The following is a 20,928-nucleotide window of genomic DNA, read 5'->3' on the forward strand; positions in this document are numbered from 1 at the left end:
GTATGTGCATACACATAACACATATATACATATCTATCTGCCTATCATTTTATCTATTTACTGAATCAATCTATTTCCCTTATTTTTCTCTTTTTAAATTGGCTGATATCCTTTCTTCCAGCTATATCCCCCAAATTCCAAACCACAAGTGAAACAGTGATAGATGGCAGAAATCATGAATTGTGCCAACACACATGATGTTTTGGCACACCCATCGAGGGTGGCTTCCACATTTTCCTATTCTCAGATGAGCACTCCTGCAGTTTGCATCCTCAGTACCTGGTTCTAGCTTCTTGTTCTAAACAAGTCACTTCCTCATTTGCTAGCGCTGACAAAAGTATCTCAAATACGAAGAGTATGTACATAACAGATTTTCAGTTTCAAGTGCAATCTTTTTTTTTTTTATTATACTATGTTATGGAAATGCTTGTTTTATCCTATAAATTAAAAATAAAAAAAAAATTAAGAGTATCCATGACTATCCAGAGCTTATAGTACATGATAAATCCAATCCTTTCAAAAATGCTTATTGGCCCTGGTTTGATATCTGTTTGGCCCAAGGCAAGAGCCACTGCTAACTTTCTGATTTATTCCCGCTACTCACAGTTTGTATGTATCTTATAATAAGGTAAATGGCATGTGACCATTTTAATGGAAGTATTTTCATTTAAATGGAAGTACCTACTATGTGCCAGGAGGTACTATGTTAAGTGCATAGGGATACAAATACGATGAATGAAATAATCCCTACTCTCAGGAACATACACACACACACACAAGTGTATAGTATATACACACATACATATATATGTATACATATATATGTGTTTATACACCTACATATATACATTTATACTATATATATATATATACACACACACACATACATAGACACAATTTAATATTGGGAAGAAGGTCATTAATAGCTAGGGAGATAGACATGTCTGAGCAAACTAGTAAGAAAAGATTGTGTAAGGTGGGGGGAGGGTTGTGACACATGAAGAGATAAAGTAAGTAGTTATCATTCACTCAATTTCATCTTGTGCCACTTGTCTACAGTAAAAGTGTGCTAGCCATTGTGCACCCAGAGTAAATATACCACCATCTCAGTGTTTTCTATATGTACAATAGATGTTTCAGAATTCCACAGGTGAAATGGTTGAATAAATGACTATTGGATTAGGCGAAAGAGCCTCAGATTCTATTTGTTCCTGGCTCTACCCATTTTTGCATGGATGAGCCTTTGTACTCTCCGGGGGTCAGTTTCTTCCTCTATAAAATGAGGGAATTGGGCTAGATAATGCCATTCTTTTCTACCTTTACATTCTATTGCTTGCTTGAGTGTTTAGGAGTAGGTTGCCATATATGTAGTCCTCTTTTTAGATCTGTTTTCAGATGTGCATGAAGATGCCCAATGGGAGAATGACAGATACAAATCGTGCAAAAGGCAACTCTTTGCCTTTGTCACGCACCACCTCTCACTTACATAAAGAATGCACAATCATTCTCTGCCTAATAGTGTTCTGTTAGCAATGTCACTTTCCTTCTGAACATGCACATCGTGTCATGTCATAAAAAGAATTCAATCCCGTTCAGCACAACATATAGTATATTTTAAAAATCTAATGATATTCATATTACCTTTCTTGGCACATAGTAAGTGCCTAAAAACGTTTTTTCATTCATTTGTCCATCCATTCATTCACTCACTTAATTATTATACCCCCCCCCCACACACACTCACAAGCACACAAGTTTGGTTATTTCCTTCCTGTATTTCTCATCCCTGATAAATTCACTTGAAACCTGGCCAATCTTAGCTAAAAATACATCCAAATCTCCCATCCTCCTTATTTCTGTCAGGGTACCACCACCTTTTTAGTGCCCCACAATTATAGCCTCAGTGTCATTCTCAACTCTTTTCTCTTGCTCCCATTCAGGCCATTTATCCAATCTAATGTGGCCACATTTTGTCATTCACATCTTACATTTGTCCTCTTTCTTCTTGTGACTCACATAACCACCATCCTAGGTCAAATTCACCACCATTCACTCGGTCTCCTTGCCTCAAGTCTCTCTTTATCTTAATCTAGCCTTCATGATTTGCCACAAGATCTTCCTAAAATACAAAGTCTCTCTATAATTCTTCTGTACAACTCTCTTGGTCAAGAAGTTTCACTGGCTCCCTATGGCTTCTAAAAAGAATACAAAGTCCTCAGGCTGGAATTTTAATTTTCATTCAGCCTGGCTCCCATCTACCTTACCAGATTTATATTATTCATCTATGGTTCTTTACATTGCTTCCTTGCAGTCCATCCAAATGAGTCTTCTCACTATTGTCCAAAGTTAAGATTCTACCTCTCATCCCTGTACTATTGCAATGGCTCTACATTACCCCCTTCTCCATACCTGGAATGCATTCCCCCATGACCTACATATCTTACACTCTCTGGTTCTTTCTAAGACTCAGGCCAGCTGCCACCTCCTACTTTTCCTGATCCCCAGTCATTAATGCTCCCCCAAATACTTTGTACATGTTATTTATTTATTTATCTATGCATATTTTGTGTCCTCCAATAGACTGTAAGATACTTGAGGGCAAAAACTCTTTCACCTTTGTCTTTGTGTTTCCTGCATCTAGCACAGTACCTGGCAGGTAGTAGGGACTTGATAACATTGCACCACACTGTATTTAGGCTTTGAATTATGATAGCTATAAATCGAAATACTGTCCAGTGAATAGGACTGATTTATTCAGTATGGGCTTTGCTTTCATGCTTCTAAATGTGCTTATCTCCACAGAGCCCAGGGTCCTCAACTACTCTGACTTCTCTGGTGCAGAAGAAACTAAGATCTAAAACAAAATGGCTGTCATCAGGAAAAAATAAACATTGCATCCCTAATAAAGATTGATATGGGAAATTACTCTTGTTCTATTTACCCTAGCAAGCCAAAAGACAATATTTAAAGTTGATTTCTTTGATGTCAGGCCATCCTAGCTCATCTTTGGATTCTTTATGATTTCAATTCAACACTTTCCCCTTTGATTCATGAACTCTGTTTGCAGTTTTAAAAACCATTCAGGTTGCGGTGTGAACATTTGGCCATAGTTCCCGATGAAAAATATTTATTTTCGTAAGGCTGGCTATCTATTATGCTGCACCTGACATCATAGTCCACTGCTTCTCATGGAAGGTGTGCTCAGGAATTTTTCATGGACATTTGTGTGATATTGGGATGAGACAATCTCGCCATGAATAGACTGAAGTCCTGCTGTCATGAAGCCAGTCTGACACATTTCTACTACGATTTTTCCCACCCAGTAATAACACAGGGTCAAAGCTCAGCTCATGTGCTGTTTCCTTATAGAAGTCCAATTATAGACTGCTTCCTTTCTTCTGAAGTTTTACATGTATCTATAGCTATACACACACACACACACACACACGCATATACATAACATATACATATATACATATACATCTCCCTGTTTATATGCCTCCTCCCTTCTAGAATGGAAACTCCTTAAGGGAAAGGACTTTTTATTTTTGTCTTTGGATGCTCAACACTTAACATGGTGCCTCATATATAATAGGTGCTTAATAAATGCTTGTTGGGTTGATGGCAAATCATGCCCTTTTTTGCCTGGGCCAAGGCTTTCAGGGGAGCAATATCCACACAAGACTCGGGTTTGACTTCTGTTATTACTTGGCTTAGTTAGCAAATCTGAGTGTCTTCGATGAAGTAGGGGCCAGGACAAGGCAGCCTCTTGCTCTGACAGCTTACACATTTTTATGCAGTGAGAGCTTTGGAATGGCTGTTTAGAAAATGAGAGCAGGGTACTTCTGCACAGCCTCAATTTCCAATTATTTTATTTAATGTCTCTGGGTTTTCTATGGGCATGGTTTGTGGGAGTGGTCAATGCAGACTCATACTCCACCAGGCTGTTCCCAGATGGATATGGGAGAACAGACTGAATGCTGATGCCTGTGAAAATACAACAAGCTGGTGTATGGTTTGCATTTTATGGTATATGAATTTAATGAAGCAAATACAACATTTGGAAAAACAAAATGCATATCTCTCTGTCACTCATCTTTGGATCTTTCTCATCTCTGTCTCTCCATTTCTCTCTTTTCTCTCTGTTTCCTCTCTCTTCCTACCACTCTTCCCTCCCTCCATGTTTTTCTCATCTTCGCATGCCTTCTCCTTTAAGATTTCCTTCACATAGTCTGAATTTAGCTTGTATATACCTAGATACTCACATGTTCTCTCTTCAGAACATATGCTTCTTGGGATGAGGGGGCTGTCTCAGAGGGGGTATCTTTCTTTGTATCTTGAGTTTTTGGCACAGTGTCTGGCACATAGTAAGTGCTTAATAAATGCTTGTTGCCTGGCTCACAGATGCATATAACGTGAGAGAGTGATTTCACTCTATAAATATGTAGGAGAAACATAGTTTTATATGCTTTTGATGTCTATATCTATATATGTATATAAAAATGCATATATATGATGGAAGGTCAATTTTGGAGTCAGGAAGACTTAGTTTTAAGTCCTTCCTCTGATAAAACTGACTACGTTATCCTGGACAAACCACTAACTTGGTCCAGACTACTCTCAAGGGTGACATGCTACTGATGAGTTTACAATCTGCATTGGTGAAGAGACTTTTTGTATTCAAGGGAAGCTCCCTCCACTGATGAAATCACAGGCCAAGGCTTTAAACACACACAAGCACACAAGTACTAATTAGTGAGTTCCCAAATATTTTACCTCAGTGTATCAACTTTGTCTTTGTTTATCTAGAAGGTTTTCTTACAACCTCAATGTGAGATACATATCCCAGATGTGGAAAGGATGTCTCATGCTAACAGTGTATATGAAAGCCAAACCATGTACATCATTACTAATGTTTTAAACATGTCCAAACATGAAGGTCTGAGCAAAGGTAAGGTCCAACTGCCATCTCCCAAGCTTGGACCCAGCAGCTCAGAGAGAAAGCCCGAAATGGCAGAACCATGGATCAATCTTATTCCACCCCCCGAGGTCCAGGTGAAGGAAGTGACATAGGTGTGGGATTCTGAAGAAGCAAAAAAGTAGACTTCTCTCCTCTTTAGCCCCTCTCACAATAAGAGAACACATAGATTTTGCTACAGAGGGATGCCTCTGGGAAGGGCACCCTTAGGAAAAGAAATAACCGTGATTTCTCCATTTCTGGAATCTTCACAATATCTCTCTAGATTCTGACCCATGGTGTTTAGTTAAACCAAGTCTTTAAGAAAGCAGAGCTCCAGTGTCCCCAGATGCTAAAGAAAATCAACAGTAATTAAGAACTCACCTTCTTGATGATTGCAGGGGGAAAAATTTAAAGAAAGACATACTTAGTGTTATTTTTTATAGACAAGTAATTATCCTTTCCTTGTCCCACCACAACCTTCCCAACTGCCTCTGACATAAAAATATAGGATATCTAATGCATTTGTAACATGGTTTTTTTTTTTAACCAAGGGGAAAGTTCTGAGGACTAATCTATTAATCAGGGCCCCCAGTTCCCATCAGTACCAATGGGAGGAGGAAAGTACATGCCTCTAAGTCATTGTTTAAGCATAATTAAAATGATAGTTAATAGGCCAGCCTAGTACTCAAGCTCTAGCATCACTTGCTTCATTAATTAAAATAATAATTTGGCTCTAGGTGACAGAAACACAAGGCCAAATGCATATTTTCTCTCCTGCTACACTCAGGAGCCGTTCTGTCAGGGGAGAAGGGAAGGTAGGTTTGGAAGAACTGACTATATAGAAGAAGGCAAGGAACAAAATAATTGCTAAGATGACTCTGAGACACTTTTACAAGATAAGGCTAGCTGACAAGTCTATGCCAAGATGGCATCACCCTTCACAGTTCCTCTGATGGTGCAATGGATAGAGGGCTGCAGTTAGAGGACCTGGGTTGGAATCCCAACTCTGTCACTGAGTCAACTTAGGCAAGTCTTTTTAGTTCCCTAGGCCTCAGTTTCCTCATATGTAAAATTATGAGGTTGGACTGGATGACTTCTGGCTCCATGTTTATGATCCCATGACCTGACCAGTCTTTCCAGAAAACCATCTCAGTTTGCTCAATGGTTTGGTTGTCAACGATGGTCCCATTGGGATCTTCTAGTCAACTTTACTTGCTTCCCCATTCCTTTCAATCATGGATATTTAAAGTTTCTAAAGGGAGGCCATCTAATTTAAATCCCTTAATTTAAAGATGAGTAAACTGAGATTCAGAGAGAGTAAGAATCCTACTCAAAGTCAAATGGATAGTAAATGGCAGAACCAAAATTCAAACATAGGTCTCTTGACTCTAGGTTCACTCTCTTTCTACCATACCATACTTCCTCCCAATATGGTGGCCCATTTTATATTGGTCCCATCAGGCTCACTGAATTAGGATATCTTGGCCTCCTTCTCCTAAGTGTGCCTCCTCTTGTTTGAGTGTTCTCTGTATCGACACCTAGCCATAAGACCTCTTTTAGGCCCATCAGATCATTTCTCTCTGTTCATTTGAGCTGGCACCAGTTCTAGCTTCTGGGCCTCTTCCCCATCAAAAGCATTTGCTGCTTTCCCTGTCTCTAATTTCCTTACAAAAGATGTCAGAAGCTGGACTGGTGCCGATTCCCACAGCCCTGTGCTGGACACCTCTCATTACTTAGCATGTCATTGTATATGGGCCATTAGCCAGTTTTCAGCTCACCTTATGTGCTCATACAAAATCAAAGTTAGAGGCTTTTCAAATAATGGAAAGCCAAAAAGCTTTCCAAGAGCCTCTAATTTATCTTTAAATTCATGGCATTATTAAGCAATTTTATTATTTTGTCTAAGAAAGTTCATGCAGGCAATTTTTTCATAATCATCTTAGTTTTTCACTTTTTTTGCTTTCAAAAATCAGCTATAACATTTGACAAGACCTTTAATGGACAGAAACTGTAAATAATTTTTTTAGCCTTCTCTGTCTATCTTGTCTTTTTTAAAGTTAGTTCTCTATATGTGATCTCAAGCAACATGCTGGAATGAAAATCAAGAAACCTGCGTTCTGTTGCCCAATCTGACATTTACCAGGTATGTGACCCTGGGGCTCTCTCTAAACCTCAGTTTTACTATCTTGAAAATATCATCCCTTGAGAGCAATGAGTGTGGTGGATATAAATATGGCCTCAGAGGCAAGAGTACGTGGGTTAAGTGTCACCTCTGGAACATCCTGGTTTAACCTCTCAGAGCCCCCAGGTAAATCTCTAATGGGGGAGTGTGTTGTCCTACTCCCTGTGCTACTGGTGGGAATTTGAGATGCTGATTAATAGAATAATCCCTTGTCTCCCTTGTTATATATCATACTAAAAATGCATTAAGGCAAAACAGGTGACAATTTATACTGTTAGAGGGATTTTCCTTACCAGGAGTTCCCTAGGCGAAAGAAGTCACTGGTCTGGTCTAAAAAAGAAGAGAAAAGAAAAGAGGAGAGGAGAGGAGAGAAGAGAGGAAAAGAAAGGAATGGGACCTGCCCTGCCTATCTCATAAGATTGTTGTGAGAATCAAGCAAGAAAAATTATGAGTACAATGTATTATCATAAGATTGTAGTTGCATAGAGTTAGAGCTGGAAAGGACTTTGGACATGATCTAATCCTCTAGAAAATATTCTGTATCAATGAAAGGCTTCCTTTTTCCATTCTCATCTAATTCATTCCACAGTTACCATCCATGTTTAGGCTCAGTTCATTAGCTGACTCTTCAAAATTTCTCTTACCCAATTTTGCTTCTGTTTTGCAATATATCAACCCACCAACCATTTTGTAGGTGGTTATTGACCCAGTCAGCCCATCAAAAGATGGTCTCAGAACCCATCTTGCTAGGAGGGTCATAGACAGAGGAGAAGGCCCATAAGGACCAAGGCAAATGAACTCTAACACACATACAGACAAACAGACACACAGACACAGACACAGACACAGAAACACCCCATAGATCTTGCAGATAAAAGGACCTCAGGCTCTATCAGGGATGTCAACATTCAAGAATATAGAACAAGCAAAAGGAAACTGATGGAAACATCCACTTACCTGGTTCTGATCAACAATTATTTCGATGTCTTCATCACTGCTTAGCTTTCCATATCCTTTTTCTTTACTTTTCTTGTGAAAGAATAATTTTAAAAAGCATTTCAGTAGCTAGGTAATTTTGAAGCATTATTGATCTCTAGTCTCTTTCCATTAATAACTGGTCTAACTCCCAGCTAATATTCAACAGTAAAAAATGAAACCCTTTGTTTCACCCTACTGGCTAGTCATAATTCATTATACTTTCTGCAGATCTTGTATGTATGTAAGCAAAAGTCCTCTAGTTTCTTTAAGCTACTGGTTGCTAATAACCCAGTTTTCATTTTTTGTTGACTTCTCTTGCTATAACCCTCCCTTCTTTGTCTCCTCTAACCAAACTTTAGTTCCCTTCTCTGGGGTGCTTTTTAATTTCATGGTTCCTGGTCAGTTTGAGCATTACCTAGGGAGACTTGACCAATTAGTAATAGAAGAGGCTCTCAATGATTTTTATGTCATGGACCCACCTAGCAGTCTGCTGTAGTCCATGAACCCCTTCTGAGAATAATGTTTTTAAATGTATCAAATAAAGTACAGAGGATTATGAAGAAAAACAATCATGTTGAAATGTAGCTACCAAAATATTAAGGAAACAAATTCACAGACCCCACATTATGAAACCCTGCCGTAGGGGATCACAACGGATACGTGTGGTCCTAGCACTTCTTTTTCAGTCTTGTAATTGTGTAAATAGTTGTTTAAGACTGGGATAATCCTGAATTAGGGGAAAATGTCACACTGCCCATATGACAAAATTAAAGTTGTTCTCTCTTTGTGCATAGACCAGATGAAATTACCATTAGGCAAACCCTCTGAAATGATAGTCACAAGATGGAAAAAGAAATACTTTTATACATTAAGGGCATTTTTTTAAAAGTAGAAACAAATAGATCATTGGCTAGATTGCAAAGCCCTCCAACTTGCCTGCTTATACTCAGGCCCTTCTTTTACCTTGGTGACCACACCCCCAATCACTTCCACCAATACACACATTCTTGGGAGGTTTTAGTTTGCAAACAGAGAATAAAGATCATTTCATTTTTGCCATAGTTACAAAAAAGAAGCTTGACCTCACACCTATCTGAACCCCACCTGAATCCCAATTTAAATTTTATTGTCTCTGTGTAATTTGGGTCAGAAAGTCTAAGACAAATATACCTGTGGCCCATGCCTGTCTTATTAGATGATCACTAAAGCGGAGGAAAAAAAAACTAAATAGACACCCATATCCCAAGCTTATTTTTTAAAATGATATTGGCTTTTGTGAGTTGTCAATAAAAGTTAACCAACTTAAAAACCCCAAACTTTCTGTACTCTCAACTGGCATAAGTCAGAATATACCTGTCCTCAGAGGGTACATGGTGTCATTTGAAAAGTCACAAATCTTTAAGAAACTAGTAGAGATAATATTTGCCCATATGCCAAGTCTTTGACCACCTGAACACCATTTCTACCCAACTTTGCATATCCCCCTAACTTTCAGGAATAAATGAGACAAGCAGTAGTGCCTATTCTAGCAAAGAGAGACTGCAAGTATATGGATGCAGACCTAAAACCTGTGCTTCCATTCATTTATTTGTGAATTTAGAATAGAATGGAACAGATGGTCATGGAATTTCTTTCTCTGATTATTCTTGCTCTCATTTGAGGTTAGATTTCTGGCTGGCTGGAAACCAAAAAGAGCTTGGTTGACTTCCATCAACCTGCTTCTTCCCACCCATTCCAATTCCTATCACTTTGCCCTTTTACCCTCTCACTCTAATTGGGTGCTGGGAGGTAAATCACCCAGCCATCTAAAGGAGAGATTGTTTCAGAGCACCTCTTGGGTTATTTGTCTGTATACCTACCAAGTAGCTGACTTGTAGGGCCAGTTTTCTGGACAATAGGGCATTAAAGAGAGATGGGACGTGAGTCCTTCCACTCATGTCACTTTCAGACATCCCAGAATTCCTTGCACCAACCGAACTGTGGCTTCATTGCCAGGGTTTGGCACAATAGGACCCCGAATCTGGCACAGCGATGACATTAGAACATGCATCAAGGACTGGAGCCTCCCTGAAACAGTCTCCAAGCTGGGCGACAGTCACTGGGGATGGGGGCAGGCCACTAGCACAGAAAGGAATCAAAACCTTGACGGCTTACTTTCTTAATTCTCCTTCCAGGGCATCTCTGTACCTAGCTGAAGCTTCTTTTGAAGCTCATCTATTATTTACTATTTGTTTTCTTTCCCACTCAGTCCATTCTTCCATTACACTCTGTGTCCCCGGGAATAAAGCCTTTCCCATTAGCAAAGCTTTTGACTTCTTTCTATCAACATTTTCTGAGCTTTTTAGAGTTAGAGTTCTGGGCTATCACTGTGAACAGATTAAAGAAGTAATTCCTTCCCCAATCCCCAAAACTCTACTTCTGATTGCCACCTCTCTCTCTTTCTTTCTCTGTCTCTCTGTGTCTCTCCTCTCCTCACCCCATCTCTTTTTCTCCCTCTATTTTTTAGCATCTCTTTCTGTTTGACTCTGCTCTCTGTCTTTGTCACTCTCTCCCTGTCTTTATTCTGCTTTCTCTGTCTCTCAGTTCCCTTCCTCACTCTGACCTCTCTTTCCCTCTTCTTTTTCATCACTTTCTTCCTTCCTTCTTTGCTTCCTTTCTTCCTTCCTTCTTTGCTTCCTTTCTTCTTTCCTTCTTCCTCTCTCTTCTTTCTTTCTTTCTTTCTTTCTTTCTTTCTTTCTTTCTTTCTTTCTTTCTTTCTCTCTCTCTCTCTCTCTCTCTCTCTCTCTCTCTTTCTTTCTTTCTTTCTTTCTTTCTTTTTCTTTCTCTCTCTCTTTCTGTTTCTTTCATTTCTTCTCTCTTGCTCCCTCTATCTTTCTGTCTCTGTTTTTCTCTATCCCTTTGTTTCTCCCTCTCTCTCCCCCTTTCTCCCTCCCTCTCCTAGCTAGTCCCCTCCCTCTCCTTCCCCCTTCCTCTTCCTCTTCTATTCCTTGCTCACAGCCTACTTTTCCCTGTAATCTCTGATTGATTCAAGCCTAACTCTATGGCATCTGGTTACTCAAAGTGAACAGGCATCTGTCCGCTTTCTAAAGTGCTAAAAGACAATCTTCTTGAGCCCTGCTTTCTTAAGCCCTTGTTCAATAGCCACCGGCAAACCCCTCCTGCAAATGGAACTCAAGCCATAAATCTCCCTCTCTTGCTCCCGAAATCAAGCCCATTTCTGAAGTCGCTCCTCCAGCCCGGGGAGGTAAACACTGCTCTGCACTCTATTGGCATTCTCTCACTTACTGTTTATTCTAGTGCAGCATTAATCCTCTTTCAAGCACTTAGCTTCGCACTTGGACAGCTGGATCGGCCAACCCAGCCAGTTCTTCAACTGGACTAGCTCTCCCCAGCTGGGAACCCTTGTCTTCTAGCTAAGTTCTTCTAATATTCACAAAAAGAGAAAAAGAACCCCTCCTTAACACCAGCCAAACCCCTAACTTCCACAACAATGTGTGGGCTTTGGGATCTGAAGGGCTGAGCAAGAGAGAGAAAGAAAACTAATCTCAGCCCTTGTCCAACCCTGGGAGGCAGGGCTTCAGTGGGAGGGGAAGAAACTTCCTGTGCTCCTCCCTTCTCCTCCCACCAAAGAAAACAGTCAGTAGCTGGCAATATCAACTAAGGCCTTGAGTCCATACTTTTCCACACTTCTCACCTGAGTATTTTAGGCAACAAAGACAGAAACCTGGTTTCATGTTCAGTGGAAAAAAAAACATTTGTTCTAGAATCAAAGGATCTGGGTTGGAAATCCAGCTCCACCTCTTCACCCCCTGTATAACTCTGGGTGAGTCTCTTCACTATTCTGGGCCTCAGTTTCCTCATCTGTAAAAGTTGGGGCTTGCACCAGCTTGAAATCTGATCCCAACATGCTCAGAACCAAAGGAAGGTGAGACATATGAGGTTTAGGGTACAAGGGGAGAAGAAGAGATCTTTTGTCAAATCTGATCTATGCCATGAGTCTCCAAACTCCCACAACACACATCCAGCCCTGAGGCTCATCCCCTTATCATTTTAAGAACAGCTGTTTAAAAAAAATTCTTTCAATTTTCATGAGGAACTGAATGAAAGAGACACCCACACATACTTTACCTGCCCACCATCCTATACTTCTAGGACTGGCTTCATATAATCTCTGGGTAAAAGAAAATGTGCTAGTGCTAACAATTTGAACATAATTTAATCTGTTTCTTCTAGAAAAGTTCATGGTTATCTTCTCAAGAACCGTGAACCTGGTAAGCATACAGGATCTTAGATCCAAGGTTTATAGGTACCTTCAAAATCATGTAGCCTGATACATCCCCATTTTTTAAGGCCCAGACAGATAGAATGACTTGTCCAAAGTAACAGAGGTTGTAAGTGGCAAAGGTGGGATTCAAACCCAGGACCTCCAACTTCAGACCTAGGTCTCTTTCCATTGCACCACACTGTCTCCTCTTAAGTTTTCCTTCTTATAGCTGCCCAGTATATTTCTCCACCACTCATGCCACCACCAAAAAAGAACGAAAAGCCCCAAACTAATAAGGATCATTTTTTCTACATGCCAGTAGAGTAAACTTTAAAACAGGAACATTCTTTTGGAGGAAAATGGAAAATCTTAGAAGCTTAGCCAGAATATATTACACAGGAAAATTTTATAAGAGAGAACTTGAGAAGATTTTACAATATATAATCTTGTCTATTTGAATACAAATCATGAATTCCTTCAGAGGAAGCACATTATTTTTTCTACAGAGCAAGAATACTTTAAAAAAACCTACTGTGTTTTCAGATGAAATCTACAAATTTTGTATGGATATTTTTATATATGAAGTGACTACCACATCCTAACTCTTAATAACTGGACAGAATCAAAGAATCAGAATGGATCTTAGTGGTCATTTAGCCAAACTGTATCACCAAAAATCCCCACTACAACATACAGCCTTTGTTCCAAGACCTCCAGAGAGGGGAGATCCCATTCCTTTTGCTTGTAGTCCATTCTTCTCTATGAGTTAGGAAATTTTTCTTTCCATAAAGCCTAAATTTGACTCTTTAATACTTTCTTCTAGTTCTGCCTTCTGGGAAGTAAGAAGAAGACTTGGGATGTGAATCCAGGTCTTTTAACTTCCCATTCAGTTTCCTTTCGATCAATATCACGCTGTCTTTCAATAGTAGGATTCTGAGATTCTCTAAAAATGAGGAAGGATTGTACATTATGGATTAATTTTGTGGGATTTTTTGCCTTAGTAGAAAGAACTTGACTTTCACCAATTGCTTTTTAATGTTTACAAAGTCAGTTACAGACAATATTTCATTTGAGCCTCACAATAGCCCTTTGAGTAACTTAATGTAGTACATGAATTATTATACCCTTTTTATAGATGGAAAAACTGAGGTTGGGGTACCAACAAATCATTTAAACTTTATTAATAAGGTTATAAGGTAAGTACTAGCATAGTATGGTACTGTAGATAGCATTAGAAAGACTTGGGCTAGAGTTTTGTTACACTTGTCCATGTGACCCCGGGGCAAGTTACTTAACTTCCCATTCTCAAGTCCATAAATTACAAAGGAGAAGCTAATATGCATTGGTGGAGGGAGTTTCTACCCTAGGAATGAATGAAATCACCCTGCTAGATGAAAAGTAAAAAAAATAATTACTGTGAAAATACACTCTCTAGGCAGTCCTACCTATTTAGTCCTTCAGTAATAAGTAGATATAGTCTAAATTGACTAAATAGCTGCATTGACTGGAGCAGGAATCAGATTATGTCTTCTGATATATAGGATACATAGTCTATAATATCAGAATATATAATCTAGTCCAGGAAGGAAAGATGTAGTCAATGGACCAGGGTTCAAATCCTGATTCTGCTGCTTTACTAGCTGGAAGAACTTGAGCAGGTCTGTACCTCCCTGGGCCTCTGTTTTCTCAGCTTTAAAATGGGTTTTGAACTAGGTGACTTCTTCCAGCTCTAGATCTATGATCCTATGAGCCCATGACCTCCTTGAGATTCAGTGGAGCCTCTTCTATAAAATGAGAGATTGGACTAGATCAGAGGTTCTTATCCATTTTTGTGAGTCATAGACATATTGGGTGAAGTCCGGTGAAGTCTATGGTCCTTCTATTAATAATATTTTTGAATGCATAAAATAAAGTGCACAAGATTATATTGGAATAGAGTTTCATATGTATATAAATGATATATGTATGCATGTGTGTCTATATACATATAGACACATATGTCTATCTACATGTATATGTATGTGTGTGTATATATGTAAGTGTCTGTGTGTATAAAACTTCTGAAAGAGATGGCCTCTAAGATTCATTTCCACTTTTAATCAGCAATATTGAGGGTATTTGTGCCAATTAAAACTATAAAACTGAATAGCAATAATAAAGTGCTTTATTTCCTTACAAGAATCTTTTGGGGGCAGATAGTATACTTGTTATTATTCCCGTTTTACTGATGAGAAAAGTGAGGCCCAGAGAGGCCATGGAGCTTTCTCATTGTGACCTAACCAGTAAGTGTCTAAGGTGGGATTTGGTCCTATCTCTTGACTCCAGGTTCAGCACTCCAACCACCACTGCTTCTCCATAGAGCAAGCCAATTTACATGGATTGACTGATTCTGCTTGTCTTCCTGGAAAAGAATTCATGAGTTTAGACACTCAGTTTTTCCACCTGGTCAGTTACTTAACCAAAGTGGAACCCTCCAAAGAAATGTCACAAGAAATCTTTGTCTCCAAGTGTCTTTTCATATTTGGCCTTATTTAGAAAGAGCTGAAAAATCTCTCTGCCCAGAGGGGGGCAAGTACGTGTGGTACAAGACCCATAGTCAGAAAGAGAGAGCAACCTCTTCATGAATAGGACATTGGCTGAAATAATAATAAAATAAAGTCATATCTTATAACATTTGAAAGTTTGCAAAGTGATTAACTTCATGAGAAGCCTGGATATGGGCTGTGCAAGTATTATAAACCTTTTATATAGCCAAGAAAACTGAGGTTCAAAGAAAGGAAGATTTGCTAAGGGTCACACAACAATTGTGGGAGGAGGGAAGAAAAATAACAGGTTTGATCAAGATTAACTTTAGTCATGAGCAGACAGTCAAAGACCATGGATGAGGCACCACTTGACATGACTTTATTGAGCTACTTATTCTGAGCAAAAAAGAATTGGGTGGTGGGGGCAGTAAGGGGTGGGACTCTGCCCTACCTAAAGGCTTTTAGGAAAATGCTTTAGGAATTAGTTTCTCTCCTCCAAAACATGATTTCACCTTTTGAAATTAATCTATACCAGGTAAATCATAGGGAAATTTAAAATGTTGAAATGAAATATAATAATAGCTAACATTTCTACATATGCAAAACCTTTTAACACATGATCTCATTTGATTCTTGCAACAGCCCTGAAAGGTAGGTGCCCTTATGCTATTATTATCCCTATTTTATTGATTAATAAAATGAGTCTCAAAAAGGTTAAGTGACTTACCTAAAGTCACAAAGCAAATTAGCAACTGAGAAAGGATTCAAACCCAGGTCTTTCTGATACAGAAATTTAATTTTCTAGTTCTTAATGTCCAGTACAAAGCATAGCATTATGAGTTGGTGAATTCAAGTCCCAGCTCATGGCCTTTAAAATGAATACTTCTCTCTTGTTTTCCCTTATTGCTAATAAACCAATCAGAACTTCAGGGTTGGCTCCAGACTTCCTATGAGCCTAAAGAGTCATGGCATCACTACAACTTGGGAGAGTGATGAAAGGGAAAAGGAAAAATGGCAAAGGAGGAAATAGGGAGGAATAAATCTAAGTTCAACCAACCAGTTATCAGCTCCCTTTTAGATGCCTGGCCCTGGAAATACGAAGACAGATACAAGCAACCCTCTGCTCTCAATAAGCTCATGAGAGGGACAGCAGGAACTATATCTTGAAATAACTCTGATGGCAAGATATAAGGGAGATAAGAATAAAATAGCAAAGGAAAGGATTGATTAGAGAAATTTGTGAGGAAGAGGACAATTTTAGCTGAGAAAGTGTTGCCAATATATCCTGGAGCAGAAGAGTTTGAGACCTTCTTCCGTCTCTTCTGCGGACACATTCTTTAGATAATCCAACTTCTGCCTTGGGAGGTAGTGAGCTCCCCCTCACTGGATGGCTTTAAGCAGATCTGGATGATCCCTTGGTTGGGTAATTGGTAGATGGGTAAAGGTTGGATTAGACAGCCCTTTGGGTCCCTTCCTACTCTGATATTCTGTGATTTTTGTAAACAATCAAAATGCATTTGTTAATTGCTTACTATGAGGCAAGCATATACTAAGCATGAGGGATATAAAGGAAAAAGCAAAAACAGTCCCTGCTGTTGAAGAACTAACAGTCTATTGGAAGAAACAACATATATAAATCAGTTAGATTTTTTTCAACTCACCCAATGGAGTAGTTTCAGGTATTTACCTTTGTGGTCTATGGGAAAGCAGACATCAGGGGTGTGGGGGGCAAGGAAGGTCATGCCTATGACTGCCCATTGGCACAGGAGCCAATAAGAACTATAGTTCCTCTGGAGCAGCTATTTTTTCCCTGAAAGAATTTCAGAACTGAATCATTATCAAACTGTGAGAATGTGAAGATAAGACAAAACTAGCTATAGGAGGCATTTCCCTCTATCTTGAATTTAGGGATAGATAATCCACCAATGTGTTGCCATCAAAGTCACTAGGGATGAAAAGAAAATGGGAGAAGCCATGCACAAACAACAGATGGGGGGGGGGGTTCTACAATGGCTTCAAAAAACTCCTCTGAAGCCATCTTGTTATGTCCAGGAAGTCAAATATTCAACTAACACCTTTTATAGAAGGCCCTTCCTGGTCCCCAGCTACTAGTGACTTCTCCTTTAGAACTGTCTTCCATCTAGTCAATAAGTATTTACCATTCATAGGATGTCTCCAATTGTATTAGGCACTGGTAGTAGTTACAAAAAGTAGATGGCATGGTCCTGTTCCTTGAGTAGATGACTGTCAACAGGAGAGACAGGGCAAAGAGAAGTGAAATTTCAGGGGAACAACTACTGTCCAACTAAACTGGCCTAGTTGTTACTCCTCACACATTCCTCTCCATTTCCCATCTTCCTGCCTTTGCATTGGCTGTTCCCCCTGCCTAGAATGCTCTGCCCCCTCACCTCCACCTCTTAGATTCCCTGGCCTCTTTCAAGACTTAGCTCAAATGCTGCCTTCTACAGGAGGCTTGTCCTGTCCCCCACCAGAGACTTGTGCTTTTCTTGCTAAAGTTAACTTGTATCTACTTTATATGTACCTTCTCTATAGCTATTTATGTACAAATTATTTCCCCAATCAGATTGTAAGTGCCTTGAGGGTATGGGCTACTTTGCATCAAATCCCCTGCATTTAGCACAGTGCCTGATACACACATACTTAATAAATGCTTGTTGATAGATCCACTGAAATAGGTCCTTGGTTTCTGCTCCTATGTGGGACTTCCTTCCAAAGTTGTGGATCAGCCCACTCATACTGGCCCATCGTATGTCCATCTTGTCCTTCTAGGTGAGTCTCACATTCCATCCTACCTCCCCCTATCCCTGATACTCTCACATGTCATTGTGTAGAAATACTAAAACCATCCTTCCAACCTCATCCAGTATGGCCAAAAATACCAAAAAAAAAAACCCAACAAAAAACCCCCCCACAAACAAACCACAGGACTCAGAGTAAAGACATCTCAGTAGACTAAAATCCCTGAGGCCAGGGCTCATTTTTATTTTTTACTTGGACCTCCAGTGTCTGCTACAGAGCTTGCTATCCTAAGAAATGATTGCTGACTGTTGGTTCATTATTTAAAGACTAAACTAAGTTGCTGAGCTGGAAAAAAAAAAAACTACATAAGAATGAACTGTTTTGGAAGCTTCTTTTAAAATGCTATCTTCCATTTTCAAAATTTAACCAAATCTCTGTCATTAATCTTCATTTGCTTACTTAGTTTGTGTATACATTCATTCTGTTATATACATTGATTCTTTTGGACAGATTTCTCATTGAATTATAGGGATGAGAGTTGGAAAGGATCTCAGATAAGACATTAGATTTAGCGTTGGAAGGACCTACAGAGGGAGCCATAAGCCACTGCAGAAGAAACACTGATTTTGGTGTCAAAGGACATGAGTTCAAAGTCCATCTCTGATGCTTACTCTCTGTGTGACTTTCATCAACTATAAAAGGAGGGTGGGGGTTGGAATCAATGACCTCTGACACACCTTCTAGCTCTAAATCAATGATTCTACTACCTGTATTACCTTGGTCAGCTCACTTTTCATTTCTGGATCTTAGTTTCCTCATTTTAAAATGAGGGATTTTCAGTTCTAAATCTAAGAACTTTGTCAAACTCTGTCATTTTACAGATGAGGAAATGAGTCAAGAGAGGAAGAAGGGACTTGACTAAAGTCACTCCGGTGATAAGTAGCTTGGCTAGGCTTCCTTTAAATTATGTCTAAAGTATATGATACAGCAAGCAGTTTCTACATACTCAGACAATAAAAAATATGTTGTACTTTTCCCCAATTAAAATAAATACAAAAGATTTTTTTAAAAAAAGTATTTAAATTAAGCCAAACAAGTTTAGGATTTCTTCCCCTAAGGCAAATTTGTTTTTTCTTTCATGACTTTCTTTCAGCCAAGATTGTTCCCAGAATTTTTTATCTGCTAGCAAAGATATATCATTCAGTCTTGGGAAAGAGGATTCTGATCAAAGTGCTGGGCTTTTTTAAAGTTACTCAATCAAAAGAGAGAGATCAAGTAACACAGTTATTTGAGACAAATCCATGGGGTAATGAGCAGCTCGAGTCAGATTTCTCTCACCCCACGTTTCCTGGGATGTCCTTTGATGATTGTTGTTTACTGCATACAAGAAAAGAAGTGAGTGCCTGAACTCTATTTGCTGATTCAAGAATATAAATCTTGGATGCATGCAAGTGAAGAGGCAAGATGTGTTTCACAGGTGTTCTGGGGTGAGGCAAGGGGGCCAGAATCCCAGAATTCCAGAGTTGGAAGTGGCCTCAGAACCCCTCTGCTCCAACTTCTGTGGAACCAAGAGAACATTGTACACAGTGACAGCAATATTGTTCTAAGAAAGACTTTGAGCAAATTAGTCAGTGTGACTATTATAAATACCCAAATTAATTATAAAGGACATATGACTGGGAATCTTCCATACAGCATCCCCAACAGTATGCTGTGGGCATGATAATCTCAGCAAGAGTTCATAAGTTCTTGGGCTACATCAGTAGAGGAGTTCTGGCTAGAACAAGTGAAGCAATGGTCCGGTTGTGGTCTGAGCAAGATCATGTACATTAAAACTCATTTTACAGAATGGGAAACTGAGGTCTAGAAAGGTTAAATGGTCACCAAGGTCAACAGGTCATGAACAGCAAAACTGAGACTGGAATCCTGGTCTTCCAAATCTTCCCTCTATGCCTGAGTGTGCAATTTATATTTTGAACATAATTCTGAATTCAGTTCATGTTAATTACTGTTAAGTATCTACTCTTTACAAGAGGTTCTAAACTTTACATTTTTCCTTAGTAAGTTTCTTGGAGCCAAGAAAACTTCGGTTCAAATCCCTCCTAAGACACTACTAGTTGGGGCAAGACACTTAAGCCCTCTCAGACTCAGTTTCTACATCTATAAAATGGGGATAATAATAGCCCATCATGCCCACCTCAGGGTTGTTGAGAGGATCAAATGAGAAATGTGGCTCCTGTTATTGGCGAAAGCTTTGTCCCACCTTCCCAGGCCATCAAATCCTTTTTTAATCCAATACCCATCCCAGTCCCACTTTGGTTGTCCCTCCCAGCTTTTCCTGACCTGCAAGTTTAATGGGTGTTCCCTAATGCCTTTCACCTAAGCGGTCAAAAAAGATGCCATGGTGAACAGGGTGAAGGCCAGTGAGCTGTGACCTTCCTCTAATAGTAATCACAATAGCTAACATTTCTACAGAGCTTACTATGTGCCAGATACTGTGCTAAGCACTTTATAATGATCTCATCTGATCCTCACAACAACCCAAGGAGGTAGGTGCTATTGTTTTCCCTATTTTACATATAAGGAAACTGAGGCACACAGAGGAAAAGTGACTTGCCTAGGGTCACACAGCTGGTCAGTGGCTGTGGCTGGACTTGAACTGAGGTCTTCTTGACTTAAAACCCAGTGCTCTACCCATCGTGCCACTTAGCTGCCTTTTGACAATATCATAGGAGGAAACAGAGATTGGAACCAGCCATTTTCCATTTTCCCCCTTTAAAAAAAAGCCTTTTTTTTGGTGGGGGCACTAAATCTGTGACTTCATTGATTTAGGTAACTTCCCTCTACCACTGCAGATCACCATCTGCTCTGCAATTTGAAGTCCTGGAGTTGCATTGAGAGTTTAAGTGATTAGGGCAGGATCATATAGCCATTGTGGTGTGCAAGCAGGACTTCAGTTTAGGCCTTCCTGTTTCCTAGGCCAGCTTTCTGTCCTCTAAGACCTGCTACCTTTCTCATTTTCATATGATAGTTATTTCTGTATACACAGCCCCTCTTCCTTCACACCCCCCTCCACCCAAATGAATCCTACCTTGTAACAAAGAAAACCATCTAAGCAAAGACAACTAACCCAGTGGTCATATCTGACAGTGTATGCAGCGTTCTGTGCCCCCTCCTCCCACAGTCTTTTACCTTTCTGGTGAGGGAAGGGAGATGTGTTTCATTCTATCACTCTTGGTCTATGGGAACATAACTGGTC

At 39.6% G+C, this 20,928-nt stretch overlaps 1 protein-coding gene across 4 annotated transcripts in view; it reads right to left on the minus strand.

The window, feature by feature from the left end:
- The window catches only part of PEX5L (peroxisomal biogenesis factor 5 like), a 281,181-nt gene that overhangs the window by 181,536 nt on the left and 78,717 nt on the right, over nucleotides 1–20,928 (minus strand). Inside the window, exons 1-2 of one of the 4 annotated variants that reach the window (XM_078147267.1) lie at nucleotides 9,980–10,927; nucleotides 8,100–8,171 (exon numbers count right to left, since the gene is read on the minus strand). The exons of 2 other annotated variants lie outside the window; for them this stretch is intronic. In XM_078147267.1, coding sequence (XP_078003393.1) covers nucleotides 8,100–8,171; nucleotides 9,980–10,072 — 165 coding nt within the window. In that variant the 5' untranslated portion in view covers nucleotides 10,073–10,927. Of the gene's footprint in view, nucleotides 1–8,099; nucleotides 8,172–9,979; nucleotides 10,928–20,928 lie in introns of those variants that run through there. One more of the 4 variants, XM_078147268.1, reaches the window with a different exon arrangement.

Source organism: Phascolarctos cinereus, unplaced genomic scaffold, assembly GCF_003287225.1.
Source record: "Phascolarctos cinereus isolate Bilbo 61053 unplaced genomic scaffold, phaCin_HiC Scaffold_7;HRSCAF=346, whole genome shotgun sequence".
Lineage (NCBI taxonomy): Eukaryota > Metazoa > Chordata > Mammalia > Diprotodontia > Phascolarctidae > Phascolarctos > Phascolarctos cinereus.